General features: G+C 42.7%; 1 protein-coding gene across 2 annotated transcripts in view; it reads left to right on the top strand.

Moving 5' to 3' along the window:
* Window positions 1–11,419, top strand: part of ZNF133 (zinc finger protein 133) — a 27,802-nt gene extending 16,383 nt beyond the window's left edge. For both annotated transcript variants that reach the window (XM_008585217.1, XM_008585216.1), the window contains exons 2-4: window positions 341–467; window positions 1,066–1,161; window positions 9,496–11,419. In XM_008585217.1, the coding sequence (XP_008583439.1) occupies window positions 347–467; window positions 1,066–1,161; window positions 9,496–11,243 (1,965 nt within the window). In that variant the 5' untranslated portion in view covers window positions 341–346 and the 3' untranslated portion in view covers window positions 11,244–11,419. The remainder of the gene's footprint in view (window positions 1–340; window positions 468–1,065; window positions 1,162–9,495) is intronic.
* The last annotated feature ends 5,951 nt before the right edge of the window (window positions 11,420–17,370 follow it).

Here is a 17,370-nt window from a genome sequence, read left to right as displayed (position 1 = left end):
GGAAAAAGAAAAAAAAAAAAAAAAAAAAAAAAAAAAAAAAAAAAAAAAGTTCATGGAAAGATTCATATTATCTTTCAATTCTATTTTTCCATGAACTTGTTGAAGTGTCCTTGTATACCCCAAACAGCCCACTTAGGACCCTGAATGTGTAGGTTTACAAATACTGCTGGCTGGATAGAGACAGGGTTAAAGGTCTTAGAATGCATGGTGTCAGGGTCACAGTCAAAGGTAGGATCTAGATATCTCACCTGCCTCTGCCAGGGCAGCTTTCAGGTGAACCTCAACCTGAGCCATGGCAAGGCTGGCTCCCGGATGAGCAGGGCTATATTTTGTGTTACAGGCACACATGGCATTCAGGGATGTTGCTGTGGACTTCACGCAGGAGGAGTGGAGGCTGCTGAGCCCAGCTCAGAGGTCCCTGTATAGGGAGGTGATGCTGGAGAACTACAGTAACCTGGTCTCACTGGGTAAGCATGGTATCTCTTAGTACTTGGCATTCTTACTGCTGGGAATTTGGGGCTATGCCTGAAGCAGCCATCTTGATTTCTGACTTGGCCGTTGGGTTGGACTGAAAAGCAAAGATATTGTGTTCCCTGTTTCCCCAAGGAAGGACTGATTTTGTAGAGTTGAAAACGGGTAGATACGTTTGTGTGTATATGTGTGTGTGGTACTCTGCATTAGTAGACCTTTACCCCCAGGCTGGTGTGTGCTTCCTAAATAAATTCTTATTTTAAATGAGAGAGGTGTTCATCCACCCAGCAAGGAATAGAATCTGTGTGCTTTCATCAGAGTTCTACTTCCCCACTCATCCCTTCCATTGCCAAGAGCCCACTATTCTTATGTCTTTGTACCATCCTTTAAAGTTCCCCACTGAGGGCCAGCCCGTGGCTCACTTGGGAGAGTGTGGTGCTGACAACACCAAGTCAAGAGTTAAGATCTCCTTACCGGTCAAAAAATAAAGATAAATAAATAAATAAAGTTCCCCACTGAGTTTGGCTCTGAAGTCTTGAGTGAGCCCTTGAACCCATAACCTACAGTCACCTTGTTTTCTTTTTCTGTGAGCAGGAATTCCATTTTCTAAACCAAAACTCATCACCCAGCTGGAGCAAGGGAAGGAGACCTGGAGAGAGGAGAGAAAATGTCCACCGGCTACCTGTCCAGGTGAGGGAGAACACAGGGCAAGTGAGACATGGGGCTGTCAACAGCTGAGAGGCTTGGGAGAGAGGAGGCATTGCTCAGGTGCTGGGGGGAAGCTGTTCTCTTGACCTCCTGGACTGCTGTTTAGATTGCCTGGCTCAGCCTCCCTTCCAGATGCTCATCTTCATTGGGGTGAGGGGCTTTCTTGGTGTTTTGTCTCCTTGCTCCATGAGGAATCCTTTCTTTCTCCTGCTGGGTTTGTCTTCAGCTCACCCAGTTCTCTTTCACATTTATGGGCTTCTTTCTTGTTCCTGGTTTTTGTTTATTTGTTTTATTTTGTTTTTTTGTGACCAGTAAGGGGATCACAACCCTTGGCTTGGTGTCGCCCGCACTGCGCTCAGCCAGTGAGCGCACCAGCCATCCCTATATAGGATCTGAACCCGCAGCGGTAGTGCCACTGCACTCCCAGCACCGCTCTCTCCCAAGTGAGCCACGGGGTCGGCCCTCTTGTTCCTGTTTTTAAAGAAGATCAGCCAAGAACTTGAAAAAAAACTGAGTGAGCTAGAGAAAGAAGGCAAGCCCAGTGGGAGGAAGGTGTACTAAAAAGCCAATCAAAAAATTGAAATGAAATTCTAAAAACACTGTGAGCTAAGTATGGCTTTTATATTTTTTGATGGTTATATAAATATGTGTATAATATCTTTAATTTTGCCTCTTAGCCCTCAAAGCCTAAACTATTCACTATCTTTAAGAAAAGTTTGCTGACCCCTCTGCTAAGGGAGTACAATTTATGATCTTAACTTTTTGTATTCTACCTATCTGTGTACCACTTTATATAAAATGTGAGAGCATTGCAATTGCACAGTTCCAGTTACCTGCTTCTCCCAACATCCTTTATTCTGTAGTTGTCAATTTGCATTACACACTCCCTAATACAGTGTTAAAATATTTGTTTTAAACACTCATATGAATTGTTTTTTTTTTTTTAAAAGATGACCGGTAAGGGGATCTTAACCCTTGGCTTGGTGTTGTCAGCACCACGCTCAGCCTGTGAGCGAACTGGCCATCCTATATAGGATCCGAACCCGTGGCCTTGGTGTTATCAGCACCGCACTCTCCCGAGTGAGCCACGGGCTGGCCCGAATTGTTTTTAATGAAGAGAAAAAATAGTCTTTTTATACTTATGCAGATAATGTACCATTTTCTATTCACTTCCTTTTTTTCCCTGAAGATCTGAGTTTCCCCAGTATCATTTTCCTTCAGCCCTAAGGACTTCATTTAGCATTTCTTGTGTTGCAGGTGGCAATGTATTCTCTTATGTTTTCTTTTTCTGAAAGTGTCCTTTCACCTTCATTCTTGAAATATGTTTTCACTGAATATGGAATTCTAGATTGATTATTTTATTTTTCTCATCACTTTAAAGATACTGTTCTATTGTTCTGCCTACCATTGCTTCTGATGAGAAGTCAGCTATCATTTGCATCATTGTTACCCCAAACATAATTTATCTCTACTTCCTCTGGCTACTTTCAAAGTTTTCTTTTTTCTTTTTTTGTATTAAGCAGTTTCACTATGATGCAACTGCCTTAAGGACATTATTCCTTAACATGGTTTTTTTTTTTTTTTCCTTTTTGTCTTTTTTTGTGTCCGGCAACGGATCACAACCCTCAGTGTCGCGTGTCGCGCCCGTACCAGACCGGGACCGGCAACGGGATCGCAACCCTCGGTGTTGCGCCCACATCCCGCTCAGCCAGTGAGTGGGAACCGGTCTGTATGTGGGATCCGAACCCTCGGCGGGAGCGCCGCCGCGCTCCCAAGCAGCGCACTGTAGCAGTGCTCCACCGGGCCGGCCCTTCCTTAACATGTTTTTATCTGTCCCATTCTCTCTCTCCCCTTTTAGGACTACAATTGCATGTGTATTAGTCCTTTCTGTATTGTTCCACAGGTTATTGAGCCTGTCCATATTTTTAAATATTTTTTTTTCTGTCTGTTCTTCAGATTGGATGATTTATCTCCAGGTTTACTGTCTCATCTATCCTCTCCAATATGCTGTTAAGCTCTGGCCAGTAAATTTTTCATTTCAGATGTTGTATTTTTTTTCAGTTCTGTAATTTTCTTTTAGTTTTACCAGTTTTCTGTTTTTGTGATGAGATTTTCTATCTGTTCATTAAGTATAAGCAAATTTTCCTTTACCTTCTTTAACAAAATAATCCAGATACTAAATGGATATATTACTAAATGAAAAAGTTGCAGAACAGTGTATATTACACAGTTTTTTGTCAAAAAAAAAAAAAGGGGGGGGCCGGCCTGTGGCTCACTCGGGAGAGTGCGGTGCTGATAACACCAAGGCCATGGGTTCGGATCCCATATAGGGATGGCCGGTTGGCTCACTGGGTGAGTGTGGTGCTGACAACACCAAGTCAAGGGTTAAGATCCCCTTACCGGTCATCTTTAAAAAAAAAAAAAAAAAGAGAGAGAGAAAAGTATGTGAAAGAGTGTTTATCAGTATGTTTATGTGATCATCAAAGTCTACGGTGGGAATAGAATTGGAGAGGGTAGAGCACGGGCCTACTGAGAATTTTTTTTCTATTTTGCATTATTTTATTTTATTTTATTTTTTTCCTTTTTGTCTTTTTTCGTGTCCGGCAACGGATCGCAACCCTCAGTGTCACACCCGTACCGGACCGGCAACGGGATCGCAACCCTCGGCGTTGCGCCCGCACCTCGCTCAGCCAGTGAGCGGGAACCGGTGGGATCCGAACCCTTGGCGGGAGCGCCGCCGCGCTCTCAAGCGGCGCACGATAGCAGTGTGCCACCGGGCCGGCCCGTCTATTTTGCATTATTTTTAAATGATAGAGGTATTGATAACTAAGGAATTATGTGTGTGTGTTTTAACTTTTTGAATTCTTTTGACAAGTTTATAGATGTTTTGAGCACAGAAAAGAAGTATATGTTTTCTTTTTCTGGGTAAGAAATTTGCTCCTCTCAGTTTTATTAAATTGAAGATAGAGCCTTACAATTAATTGTGTCTTAGAATCAAGAGAATATAGCTTATATAATATTCCTGGTTTTCAAGTTGTTTATATCCATATTACTCATCTACTAGAGTTATAAAACTCCCCACAGTTATTGTAATTTATGTCAAATTCTCCATTTGTTTCTAAGTGTTTGGCTTATCTTTCACTTCAGTGTACTATTAGGTATATAAACATTCGTGACAGTTTTCTTATTCATTAACGAAGTCCTTAACATTAAAATTCTTTTTGTTCTATGTGATATTCTTTCCTTTACCTTTCTCTTTATTTCTTGTTAGTGTTTGCACCCCACTTTCTTGTGCATGGTATTGCTTTGTTCATCCTTTTATTTTAAATAAAAAGAATGTGATTTGAGTGTTTTGCTTTTAAACAGAAGCATGTAGCTGTTGTTGCATTTTATAACAAACCAAATGGTGGTGTCTTTTAATAGGGACTTTGGCCCGCTCATATTTACTGTAATAACTGGTAAGTTGCACAGGACTTACTCGGGGGCTAACTGTGAGGCAGGTGTGTAAGTGTGTTACTACAGTTGCAGGAAAGGAGGAGGTCAGGGTGAAGAAAGTGAAGCATCTGTATCAGTCAGCTTGTGCTGCCGTCACAAAATACCACAGACTGGGGGCTTAAATCACAGGTATTTATTTTCTCATACTTCTTGTAGGCTAGACGTCCAAGATCAAGGTGTCAGATTTGATTGCCCTGAGCCTCACCCCTGGTCTTAACAGATGCTGCCTTCTCACAGTGTTCCACACACCTGTTGTCTCTTTTTCTTTTTAAAAGAACACCAGTCATATTGGATTAGGGTCCACCCTTATGACCTCATTTAACCTTCATCACCTCTTTAAAGGCCCTGTCTCCAAATATAGTCGTCCCTCGGTATCCACTAGGGATTGGTTCCAGGACTCCCCCCAGATACCAGAATCCAAGGATGCTCAGGTCTCTTATATAAAATGGACCAGTATTTGCAAATAACCCATACACATCTGTCTGTATACTTTGAAACATCTCTAGATTACTTATAATACCTAATACATCTAATACAATATTGTTTTGCTTTGTTTTTTTACCGGTAAGGGTATCGTAACCCTTGGCCTGGTGTCGTCCGCACCAAGCTCAGCCAGTGAGCACACTGGCCATTCCTATATAGGATCCGAACCCGCGGCCTTGGCGCTACCAGCGCCACACTCTCCTGAGTGAGCCACGGGGCTGGCCCTACAATATTGTTTTATTGTATGTTTTTATCTGTATTGTTTTTTATTCTTGTATTGTTATTTTTTGGTTATTATTTTGTTATTGTTATTTTGAGGGAACACAATTCAGTTCATGACAGCATCCATGTGAGGGCACTGTAGCAGTTTCATACACTCTCAGCTGAATATACAGTTCAATAAAATATCAGTTGGACATATAATTCCATTGGATCAGTTGTATGAAGAAAGAAGTAAAGATGAGGGACTGGTGTGAGGAGAAAGGTCATGGACTAGAGCCCTGAGTACAGTCAGGAAAGCAGCATGGTTGTGATTCTTGAGCAAAGTGAGCCAGAAGGAAGAATAAAAGGTTGTATCAGAAGAGAATGTGCACAGGAGTGACTTTGAAGATTGTGCAGTGTCCCAGGTGTAAGTGCCTGGTGAGGAGGAGTAAGGTCAGTTTTGCTGAGAATCTGGAATGTCAGCCAATGGGTCATCCCTGTGGGCCACCCTGAGATTGGTGGCAAGGATTGAAGTGGAGAGGATGTGAGCCAGGTGATCAAGTCTTCAGGGAAGGGTGTGAAATCAAGAGGCTTGTGGGTGATCCTAAAAGTGTAGAGAGGGTAGGTAATGATGTGGAAGCCACATCACAAAATAAGGACATATACCCAACTCTGTAATGCTTGAGATACAACAGGGAAAAGGGAAGGAGACACAAAGTCTTCCTCTCAGAGGACAGCAGAGGTAAGTCTAGCCAAGGACACAGAAGGAATGTTAGAGAGGGAGAGGATATGGGGGCATTTTCTGATCTGAGTGGTCATTCTAGAATTGGTAGGAGGCTGAGAAAATGCCATATACTCCAACCTTTGTTACTTTTCACAAATGTGTATTTTTCTCAACCTGAGAAGTATATGATTACTGAAACATTTATATTAATAACAAGCAGTTAACCTGTAATTATCTTAAGGATAAACTTATCTTTTTGATTTGTCTGTTTAGTTTTTAATCCTTGTTTTAGTTTAAAGAAAAATAGCAGCTCTCACAATGGTGTTGAGCGAATTGAAGCCTGAAGAATGCTGTACAAATCCAAGGAACAATCTTTGTGATTGCCCAGGAAGCTATCTTAGAAACCCAAAATACAGATGTATTGGGGATATAGATTGTCCTGTTTTAGGTGTAAAATACATCTTAACAATTTCTTTATTCTATACCTAGGACCTAGATTTAGGAAAGGTATTATGAGAGCCCTTAAAACAGGCTAGTTACGGGCCGGCCCAGTGGCGCACTGCTACAGTGCGCCGCTTGGGAAGCACGGCGGCGCTCCCGCCAAGGGTTCGGATCCGACATGCAGACCGGCCGCTCACTGGCTGAGCGAGGTGCGGGAGCAGCGCCGAGGGTTGCGATCCCGTTGCCGGTCCCGGTCCGGGCGTGACACTGAGGGTTGCGATCCGTTGCCAGTCACGAAAAAAGACAAAAAGAAAAAAAAAGAAAAAAAAGAAAAAACAGGCTAGTTACAAAAAAAGCATGGAGTTATCTTACCTACTTCTACTTATCTAACCTAACAGCTGTTATAAAGTTCTTTACATAGTTTAAAAACCCTGGATGCCTCACTTTTTTTTTTAGTATAACCTAATAACCAAGGCCCCTAACTTTTTTTTTTTTTTTTGTCTTTTTTCGTGTCCGGCAACGGATCGCAACCCTCAGTGTCGCGCCCATACCGGACCGGGACCGGCAACGGGATCGCAACCCTCGGTGTTGCCCCCGCACCTCGCTCACTGAGCGGGAACCGGTCTGTATGTGGGATCCGAACCCTCGGCGGGAGCGCCACCGCACTCCCAAGCGGCGCACTGTAGCAGTGCGCCATCGGGCCGGCCCCCAAGGCCCCTAACTTAACTCACAGCTGAACTTTTTTCTGTAGAGCTAGAGCTCCAGCTGCAGCAAGAAGGATTTCCTTCAGAAAGCACATTGAGATCATTGGGAGTTCAGTTTTTATTTATTTATTACATTCTATTGAGGAAATGACAGCTTTTATTTTAATTTGGATATTATTGAGTTTAAAAATTTTAAATTTATATCAGTGCTCATTAGTCTGTAGAGCTATCAGCACGGAAACACCTGTAGATTTAAAATACTTTATAAACTAATTCATTAATTTGGTAATATTTTGTGTTAAATCTCTGCCGACTAAATCTTCCTAGAGTATCCACATAATGGCAGATTTCTGACCAACTGAAAAAACTGACCAATGGAGAATTGAAATTTTGTTTTTCTTTTTCTTCTGTCACTCCATATAAATGTTAAAACCATGTTAAAATTAAAATTTCTCTGAAGGGGCCACTGTAATTCTGAATTATGTTTAGTTTAAATAAAAGCCTGCTGCCTTCCATACAGGCACAGACGTTAGGGCTGTAATAGGTGTACATACATCAGAAGACTTGGTTCCCATAAAGGTGGATGGGGCTGTTATTACCTGTATCAAAACCACAGTCACCATGTGTAACCCAGAACAGACCCAGAAGTTTCTTCCACTGCTGAAAGACCCAGTTACCCATGTCACTGTGACTTAATGTGTATGAAAGTAAACCAAGGAGTTAGCAGCAGTTGCTCCCCTAAGTACACAGGGCCCGGGAAAGCATGCTTTCTCAGTGTGGGAGTGCGCAGTGTGGGGTTGGGGAGAGATGGGCCTTGGGGTAGATCAGGGGATCCTCAGACTGTCATTAGAGCCTGAAGTAAAGGCCACTAGAGCTACTGATAGGGAAGAAGTCGAGCTCATTCACTGGCCAGGCAGTGAAACGAAGGGAAGGCATTCACTTAGTAGTTAGCAGAATGGAAAGTCAGGAAATTCTAAGTGATAGGAAAGGGTGGTTATGCGAATTATAATTGGGATTGAAAAGTAGCATTCTGGGGCCGGCCCGGTGGCGCACTGGATAAGTGTGCCGCTTGGGAAGCGCGGCGTCGCTCCCGCCGAGGGTTCGGATCCCACATACAGACCAGTTCCCGCTCACTGGCTGAGCGAGGCGCGGGAGCAACACCGAGGGTTGCAATCCTGTTGCCGGTCCCCGGTCCGGTACGGGGGCATCACTGAGGGTTGCGATCCGTTGCCGGACACGGAAAAAGACAAAAGACAAAAAAAAGAAAAGTAGCATTCTGTATAGGATGGAATAATTCCAGAATGTAGATATTTACACAGCTTAATAAGTTTGTTCATTGATCAAGGAAAGAGTTCAGGCAGATCCCATCAGCTCTCTACGTGGTTTCTCAGATTGCTTGGTGAGTGGTTGCCTTCAGCTGTCTAGAAGTGGTTGTGGTCAAACAGTGCATTCAGTGTGGCGATCTCCTGTGCATGAGGTGCTATCAGTAGAACATTTTTCTTTTACACTGATTGCTGGGGAGATTTTTACTTACACTAGCTTGTGGAAATTAACAGGGCTTAGATTAAATTAACAGGTCATGGGCACCAGGAGGGAGCATCTTTTAAATCAGTGGGGGCCTGGACTGCTTTGTGCTTGTTCATTGCTGAAAGCGTACTGCCTTGTAGCAATCCTAACATAAGGTAATCCTCTAATAAATACTTGTTAATAAGTGGGGAGACCCCAGCTCAGGTGTTTCATGCACTTTAACCATTCTCCTATGCTGCTTCCTGCACTAGGGGTTCTCCATGCAGTCCCGATGTCTGCTTTGTCAGTCTGTCCCTTTTTCCTCATAGGGAAATAGGGAAAGACATACAGACAGTTGCACATAGGTCCTGTGGTTAGATTTCTTTCAGTCAGAAAAACAAAACAGGCTTGCGGATGTGCTTTCCGTCAGTGTGGATGGTTGTGAGTTAGAAGGTAATTGCCGGGTGGGGGGAGGAGGAGACTTGCACATTGGCCAAGTTACACACCCAAAACTGCCTGTGATGTTACTGTAGTCTGACACATAGAGTAGGTCTTAGGAGTGGGTTTTCTGGACCATAACAGAAGATGTGAAATGTAGTGATGGGCTGGAGAGCAGGTCATGGAAAGGAAGTCTCGGTTCAGTAGCACTTAAGTTTTAAGCATTTTGAAGAACAGGGGATTGAGTCTTACCGTCCGACTATGCAGACCTGCTTGGGCTGCCGCACTGAGGACTCAGTTTTGACTCAACTTTTCTCTCTGCAGCCGAACCAAAGCCAGAACTCCACCTCAGTTCTTTCTGCCCTCCGGACTTCTCCAGTCAGAAATTGCCCACACAGCATGTGCTGTGTGATCATCCGCCCTGGGTCCTCACATGCTGGTGTGCAGAAAGGCACGTCTGGCCAGGGGATCTGTGCCCGGGGGAGCAGGAGAAGCAGCAGCAAGCCTCTGATCCACGTTCCTGGGGTGATAAAGCTGAAGGTCAGGAGAGAGAAGGCACCAAGCCTTTGTTTGGAAGGACAAAGAAAAGGACTTTGGGAGCATTGTGCAGACGACCCGAGAGGCAGCCGGTCAGCTCTCGGAACAGCCTCAGAGGGGTGGAGCTGGAGGCCAGCCCGGCTCATCCAGGGAACCCGGAGGAAACAGACAAATTGTTGAAGCGGATAGAAGTCTTAGGATTTGGAACTGTCAATTGTGGAGAGTGTGGACTGGGCTTCAGCAAGATGACAAACCTGCTTAGTCACCAGAGGATACACTCAGGGGAGAAGCCATATGTGTGCGGGGTGTGTGAGAAGGGCTTCAGTCTAAAAAAAAGCCTTGCCAGGCACCAGAAGGCACACTCAGGGGAGAAACCTATTGTGTGCAGGGAGTGTGGACGAGGTTTCAACCGGAAGTCAACACTCATCATACACGAGAGGACACACTCAGGCGAGAAGCCTTATATGTGTGGTGAGTGTGGGCGAGGCTTTAGTCAGAAGTCAAACCTCATCATACACCAGAGGACACACTCGGGGGAAAAGCCTTACGTATGCCGTGAGTGTGGCAAAGGCTTTAGCCAGAAGTCGGCTGTCGTGAGACACCAGAGGACACACTTAGAGGAAAAGACCATCGTGTGCAGTGATTGCGGCCTAGGCTTCAGTGATAGGTCCAACCTCATCTCCCACCAGAGGACACACTCAGGGGAGAAGCCATACGCCTGCAAGGAGTGTGGGCGATGCTTTAGGCAGAGGACAACCCTTGTCAACCACCAGAGGACACACTCAAAGGAGAAGCCCTATGTGTGTGGAATATGTGGGCACAGCTTTAGCCAGAATTCAACGCTCATCTCCCACAGGCGGACACACACTGGGGAGAAGCCGTATGTGTGTGGGGTGTGTGGGCGAGGCTTTAGTCTGAAGTCACACCTCAACAGACACCAGAACATACACTCAGGGGAGAAGCCCATCATGTGTAAGGACTGTGGTCGAGGTTTCAGCCAGCAGTCAAATCTCATCAGACACCAGAGGACACACTCAGGGGAAAAGCCCATGGTGTGTGAGGAATGTGGGCGAGGCTTCAGCCAGAAGTCCAACCTCATTGCACACCAGAGGACACACTCAGGGGAAAAGCCATATGTGTGTCGGGAGTGTGGGCGAGGCTTCAGCCACCAGGCAGGGCTCATTAGGCACAAGAGGAAACACTCGAGGGAGAAGCCTTACGTGTGCCGGCAGTGTGGACTAGGCTTCAGCAATAAGTCAGCTCTCATCACACATAAGCGGGTACACTCAGAAGAGAAGCTCTGTGTGTGCAGAGAGTGTGGCCAAGGCTTTATCCAGAAGTCACACCTCACCTTACATCAGATGGCACACACGGGGGAGAAGCCGTACATGTGCAAGACAGGTGGGCAAGGCTTCTGCCAGAAGTCTCACTTCAACAGGCGCAGGAAGATGAAGTCCGTCCACCATAAACTGCCACTCCAGCCCAACTCTGAGGCCTGTTCAGGCCAATCTTCCAACCCCCTTTACTCTCTTTAAAATTGAAGATGGTGGCCAGGACTAATAGTCAATTTTTACACTTCCATGAAATAGGAGTGGAAAAATGCATTCCATAAATAGTCAAAGGATATTTGACTTAGTTTACTTTCTCCACACCAAGTCTTCATGTTTTGTGGCCTTTTGTTCTAATAAACTGCTTCCTTACAAATCCGTAACTCTGGCTGTATACCTGATTCACTCATCTATAAGACAGGGAATACGGAGTGAAGCAGACATCTTGAGCTATAACTATAGCTACTGTAACTATTCCACAAGAAGTCATTTCCTTGGAAGACGTAAGAATCAAGTCACTGGTATATTTATTGGAAAGTCTGGTCTTTTGTATGGGGAGAGAATCTAGGGACTGCATACAGAGATTTCAGGCGAGGGGAGTGAATGTTCCAGAAAATGTGGCTTCACCTGCATCTGCCCTCTTCCCTTGGCCTCTGCCACAGCTCCTTCTCTCCTCTTTCCTCCTAGCTCTTGAACATCCATATTGTTGCCTTGCTGCATCGTCCCCTAACACCTTTATTGCTTTTCTCAGACTTTATCCCTGGTGCTGCCATCTTGAGGCCTTCTTAACATATCCAATGCATTGTCCCCAGCACTCCAGTCCCAGGGCCTGATCTTTTCAGCTGTGACCAAGCAATACTTTAGTCTCGAGGCCTCACACCAAGAACATGGGTAATACCCAGATCATCTCAAGAGTATAGCTATAAGACCCTTTTCTAAGACCGAAGGAAGATTTACGTGTGTAGCTCCTAGATTCTACATAAAACGGTTCCTGAATTTTGAGAGTATCATTCCAGAGCACTTCGACACTCAACCCAAACCAGACAGGGACTTGTCTTGAAAATCATTTGTGGATGTGGTTTTCTCTAATGGAGTGAATTTCAGTAGGAGGCGTGGGAAACCCCTTGAGCCCATAATCTCATTTAAAGGAATTTATCCAATAGCTACACATGCTCATGTGCAAAGTGATTTATATAAGCTCTTTAGTACAGTAGTAATTTCAAATATTAGCAAAGAAAAAAACGTTCAGTAGAGGAACTGATTAAGTAAAAGTCAATCATGCACAAGTAGAACAATATACTGGCAGAACAAAGAATGAGGAACATGCCCAGGTACTTACACGTGTGATCTCCAAGATTAACTGGTGGGGGAGGGGCAGAACAAAACAGTATGAAGACACTGTTCCAGTGCCCTGAGTTTTAATTTAGTTTAAAAAGAGGCAGTTGAAGAACATATTTTTTAGAAAAACAAAGTTGGAGGACTTACACTTCCCAATTTCAAAACCTTCTATAAGGCTACAGTAATCAAGTAATCAGTGGAGTTTTTTTTTAACATAAACCCAACAGCAAAATTTTCTTCCAAAACAGCCTAGAAAATGCAATTTATTTAATCCAAATTCACTCAAAAAGTTTAGTTTTTTCACCCCACCTTACACGCCTGATTTTTCTTCTAAAATGGCCCAGAAAGGCAAATTTTCATCCATCTTTGCATTATAAGTAGGATTTTCTGGATGTAATACCACACTATATTTTTCTTCCAAAATGGTCTTGAAAAGAGGATTTGCCATTCAAATTCACTAAGCTTTATGGGCCTTTGCAAAGTAATTCTTATGCCAGATTTTTCTAAATTGACCCAGAAATGTGTCTTCATCTAAATTTGCTGAAAATTTTAGGATGTGTGGTCATTAAGCTCTATACCACGTTATTTTACAAAATCACCTAGAAATAACACTTTTCATCCAAATTCATTGAAATCATAGGTTTTGAAATGTAAAACTCCTTTGTCAAATTTTCCCCCAAATAGACAAGAAACATGACTTAAAATCCAAATTAATGCAAGTAAGGGGTTTTTGGAAATACATCATATGCCAGATATTTTTCCCCAGATATTCTGGAAATATAATGTTTTCATCCAAATCTGCTCAAATTTGGGGGCTTACTGGAACTAAGTACTACACCAGATTTTTCTTCTAAAATAATTCAGAAAATGTGATTTTCATCCAAATTTATTCACATCTTCAGATCTTTTGGATATCAGTCTTGTGAAAGATTTTTCTTCTAAATGGCCTGGAAATGTGATTTTTCAGTCAAATTGGCTCAAATAGTGAAGTTTTTTGGATATAATTCCTATGCCAGAATTTTCTTCCAGAGTAGCCTAGAAATGTGATACTTTAGCCAAATTTTCTTAAATTGTGAAGGGGAGGAGGGAAGGAAGAGTAAGCCCCGTGCCTAATTGTTCTTTGCAAATGGCCAGAAAATATTCTTTTTTATTAAAATTTACTAACATTGCGAGATTTATTAGACATAAATCCTGTGCCAGATTATCTTCCAAAATGGCCCCAAATTCACTCCAAAATGTAGATTTAAAAAATCCAAATTCACTCCAAAATGTAGATTTTTTGGACATCAGCCCTATGCCTGTTTTTTCTTCATAAAGTAGGCTTCTCTGGATATATCCAATGTAAATTTTTTGTTCCAAAATCGTTCAGAAAGATGATTTGTTTAATCCAAATTTGTCAGAAATGTAATTTTGGACATAATTGGATGCCTTTTTTTTTTTTTTTTTCAAAATAGTATAAAATAAGGTTATCCAAATTTGCTAAATCTTGGGGGGAGAAGTAGACATAAATTCTTCACCATAATTTTTTCCAAAATGGCACAGAAATGCAGTTTTTTTAATCCACATTCATTCAAATTGTGGAGTTTTTTGGACATACGTCCTAAGGCAGTTTTTTTCTCCAAAATTATTCAGAAACATGATTTTTCACTTAGCTGGCTGGTTAGTTTAGTCAAAATGTAGTGCTGATAACAGTGAGGCCCAGAGTTCAAACCAGCTTCCCCTACCCTGACCCCGTCCCAGAAAAAATAATACATGATTTTTTTTCATTCAAATTGGCTCAGACTGTAGGTTATTTTGGATATAAATCCTATGCCAGATTATTCCAAAATGGCCTGGAAATTTTTATTTTTTTTCCATTCAGATTCTCATAAGTCATAGGTTTCTGTGGTTTTTATTGTTCAATAGTTTTCAATTCCTGGCACTGTGAATTACTGTTTAGATCAGGATAGTACTGGTGAAAATACATACACAAATTCATACCACATAGCCCAATATGAATGGTTCTCAGTATCTGAAAATGGCCTTACTATGAGAGTTAACATTCTCTGAATATGTGTGAGGTTGAACATCTATTCCAATTTATATTCACACCAAAATCTGCTCTTTGGTTTGAGGCTAGAGTTTCTTTTATTTTCTAGGGCCTGATGTTGTTTCTTGTATTCTTATTTTGAAGACTTAGTTTATGAAAGGACTTATATGCTGAAAATTACCCGAGTGTCTTCAGTTCCGAACCTCTTACTGTTTTTATGGCTCTTTTATTTTATTTATTTATTTATTTATTTATTTATAAAAGATGACCGGTAAGGGGATCTTAACCCTTGACTTGGTGTTGTCAGCACCACGCTCAGCCAGTGAGCAACCGGCCATCCCTATATGGGATCCGAACCCGGGGCCTTGGTGTTGTCAGCACCACACTCTACCGAGTGAGCCACGGGCCGGCCCATGGCTCTTTTATTTTTTTTAAAGGAAATGACATACTTCTATTTGCTGTAAACATAATAAAACTTAGCTATCTAGGAGTAATGATACTGAAAATATAGGACAGAACTCTAACACTACCCCTCCACAAAAGCAATGAATAGTCTGGTAAAAACTGTCAGAATAATGTTTTTTGGAACTCTGGAATCTATTAAAAACAACCACCACCACCAAGAGAATGCTTAATGAAGAAAGATGCTGCTGAATTTTGGAAAGAGAGTACTATGGCATTAGAACTTACCTGCTTACCATCCCTCATGCCCAGCTCAGCAGCAGCTGTGAAGACAGCAGCCCACAGTGCAGATGCAGGCTGCTGGTACCAGAGGGAGCAAGATAAATCTTACTCCCAAGAAATCTTGGTTGTGTGTTTCGATCTGTCTGGGCTCCCTGAAGATTGGCTCAAGGACTTGCCTTTGTTTCACCTAACTCAAATTTTCCCCAGGGCAGAAGCAGCTTCTCAGGTGGAGTTTGTTGAAACCATTTAAAGGCAAATGGACTAGCCTCAGCCACCTGAGACAAGGGATGACAGCTGAAACAAGCAATAGACAGCCAAAAAAGCCTAAAAAGGAAGAGATTAGGAAAGGAGATACTCGGAAAAATGGCTTTGAAAAGTCTGAGAATATATAGGAATAAACAAATTCAGTTTCACCTACGATACTTGCACAACACACTTCTAACACCCATGTGGGTTTTTCCCCCAACATGTCAAGTAAGCAACCAATTCTTCAAGGGACACCAGCTGGGTGCCCTCTAATTAAATTCAATTGAGATTTCACAGGTTGAGGGCTCTGTTCCACAAAGATGCACCCCACTTTCAATGCCAATTTCAAGCCTCAAATTGTTTTACCTGTGCTTCTGACCAACTGGCTATAAATCAAGTTTCCCATGACTCCATCCTTGTGTTACGAAATTAGGCTCCTGGGTTCCAAAGTCATAGAAATGAACAATGCACCCAGCAGTAAAGCAAGCAACGCTTTATTAAAAGAGGAGATAGACTCACGCATAGATAGACTTCTCTGTAGCTAGTCCCCCATGGGAGCTGTTCACGGTCCTTTATAGGGCAAGGGGTCAAAGGGTGCAGGCCACCATCATCATTCTGTGCCTCTGGAGGTGGTCCATTCTGTTCTTCCTGGTTGCGTCATGGGTGCATGCTCAGTTAGGGCTTTGGTCCTTGCGCCTGCTCAGTAGGTCTGAGATGGCGGTGTTCGTTATCATCACCCCAGGAGTGTCATTGTAGCAGTCACCTTGAAGGTTTGTACACATGAAAGAACTCCTAAAGGGGTCTTAAGGTCAATCTGTAACTTAATTTTTACAATTACAGGAAAAGAAGGAATGGTTAGTTAATAAGTTTTAAACAAAGCTAACAGTTATATTTTAACAAGCCTCGGGGAGAGGGTTTTGCAACTCAGTGAATTTCTGTTCCCCTCTTATCTCAGTTTATTTTATCAGGGCAGTTACACCCAACTGGTCTCTTTCAGTTACTTTTCTGAGGGCCATGGGGTCATCATGCACCCTGGGGATCTCATGACTGAAGAGTGGAAAAGTAACAAGATGTCCTCTGTGAGGAAAATAGAGTCAGTTTGGTTCACAGGCCTAGCCCTGTCCTGTCTGACTTTTGATCCTGTTTGATTAATTTGCTAGAGCTGCCTACAGAACTCAGGGAAACACTTTACAGTTACCATTTTATTATAAAGGACATTACAAAGGATACAGATGAAATGCACAGGGCAAGGTATGGGGGAAGAGGCTCATAGCTTCCTAGCCTTCCCCAGGCACACCACCCTCCAGGAACCTCTCCATGAGTTCAGCTGTCTGAAAGCTCCCTGAACCTGGTCTTTTGGAGTTTTAATGAAAGCTTTATTACATAGGCATTGTAATATTTATTACAGAAGCCAATTGATTACATTGGCCATTGGTGGTCAACTCAACCTTCAACGCCTCCCACCTCCCCAGAGGTTGGGGAGGGGGATATAAGTCCCAACCCTCTAATCTTGCCTTGGTCTTTCTTGTGACCAGCCCCCATTTTGAAGCTACCTGGGGGCCACTAGTCAATGCTAAGTCCCTAGAATATAGAAAGATGGTTATCACTTTGAAGATTGAAGAATTTTAGGAGCCGTATGCCAGGAAACAATGATGAAAAACAAATGTAGTTGTCCCTTAATATCTGTGGAGAATTGTTTCCAGGACCTCTTATGAATATCAAAATCCATGGATGCTCAAGTCCTTGATATAAAATGGCACAGTATTTGCATATACCTATGCACATCCTCCTATACACTTTAAGTTCTCTCTAGATTACTTATAAAACTTAACACCATGGCATTTGCATGTAAGTGCCATGTAAATTCTTGTTATGTTATATTGTTTAGGAAATAATGACAGGAAAAAAAGTCTACATATTCAGTACAGATGCATTTTTTTTCTAATATTTTTTATCTGCAGTTGGTGAAATCCACAGATGTGAAACCCACAGATATGGAGGGTTGACTGTATATATTTCACATCACAAAAAGCTTCT

The sequence above is a fragment of the Galeopterus variegatus genome, unplaced genomic scaffold (genome assembly GCF_000696425.1).
Source record: "Galeopterus variegatus unplaced genomic scaffold, G_variegatus-3.0.2 Scaffold3499, whole genome shotgun sequence".
In the NCBI taxonomy this organism is placed as follows: domain Eukaryota; kingdom Metazoa; phylum Chordata; class Mammalia; order Dermoptera; family Cynocephalidae; genus Galeopterus; species Galeopterus variegatus.
Note: the sequence above shows the minus strand (reverse complement) of the source record. Positions and strands in the feature narration are given on the sequence as shown.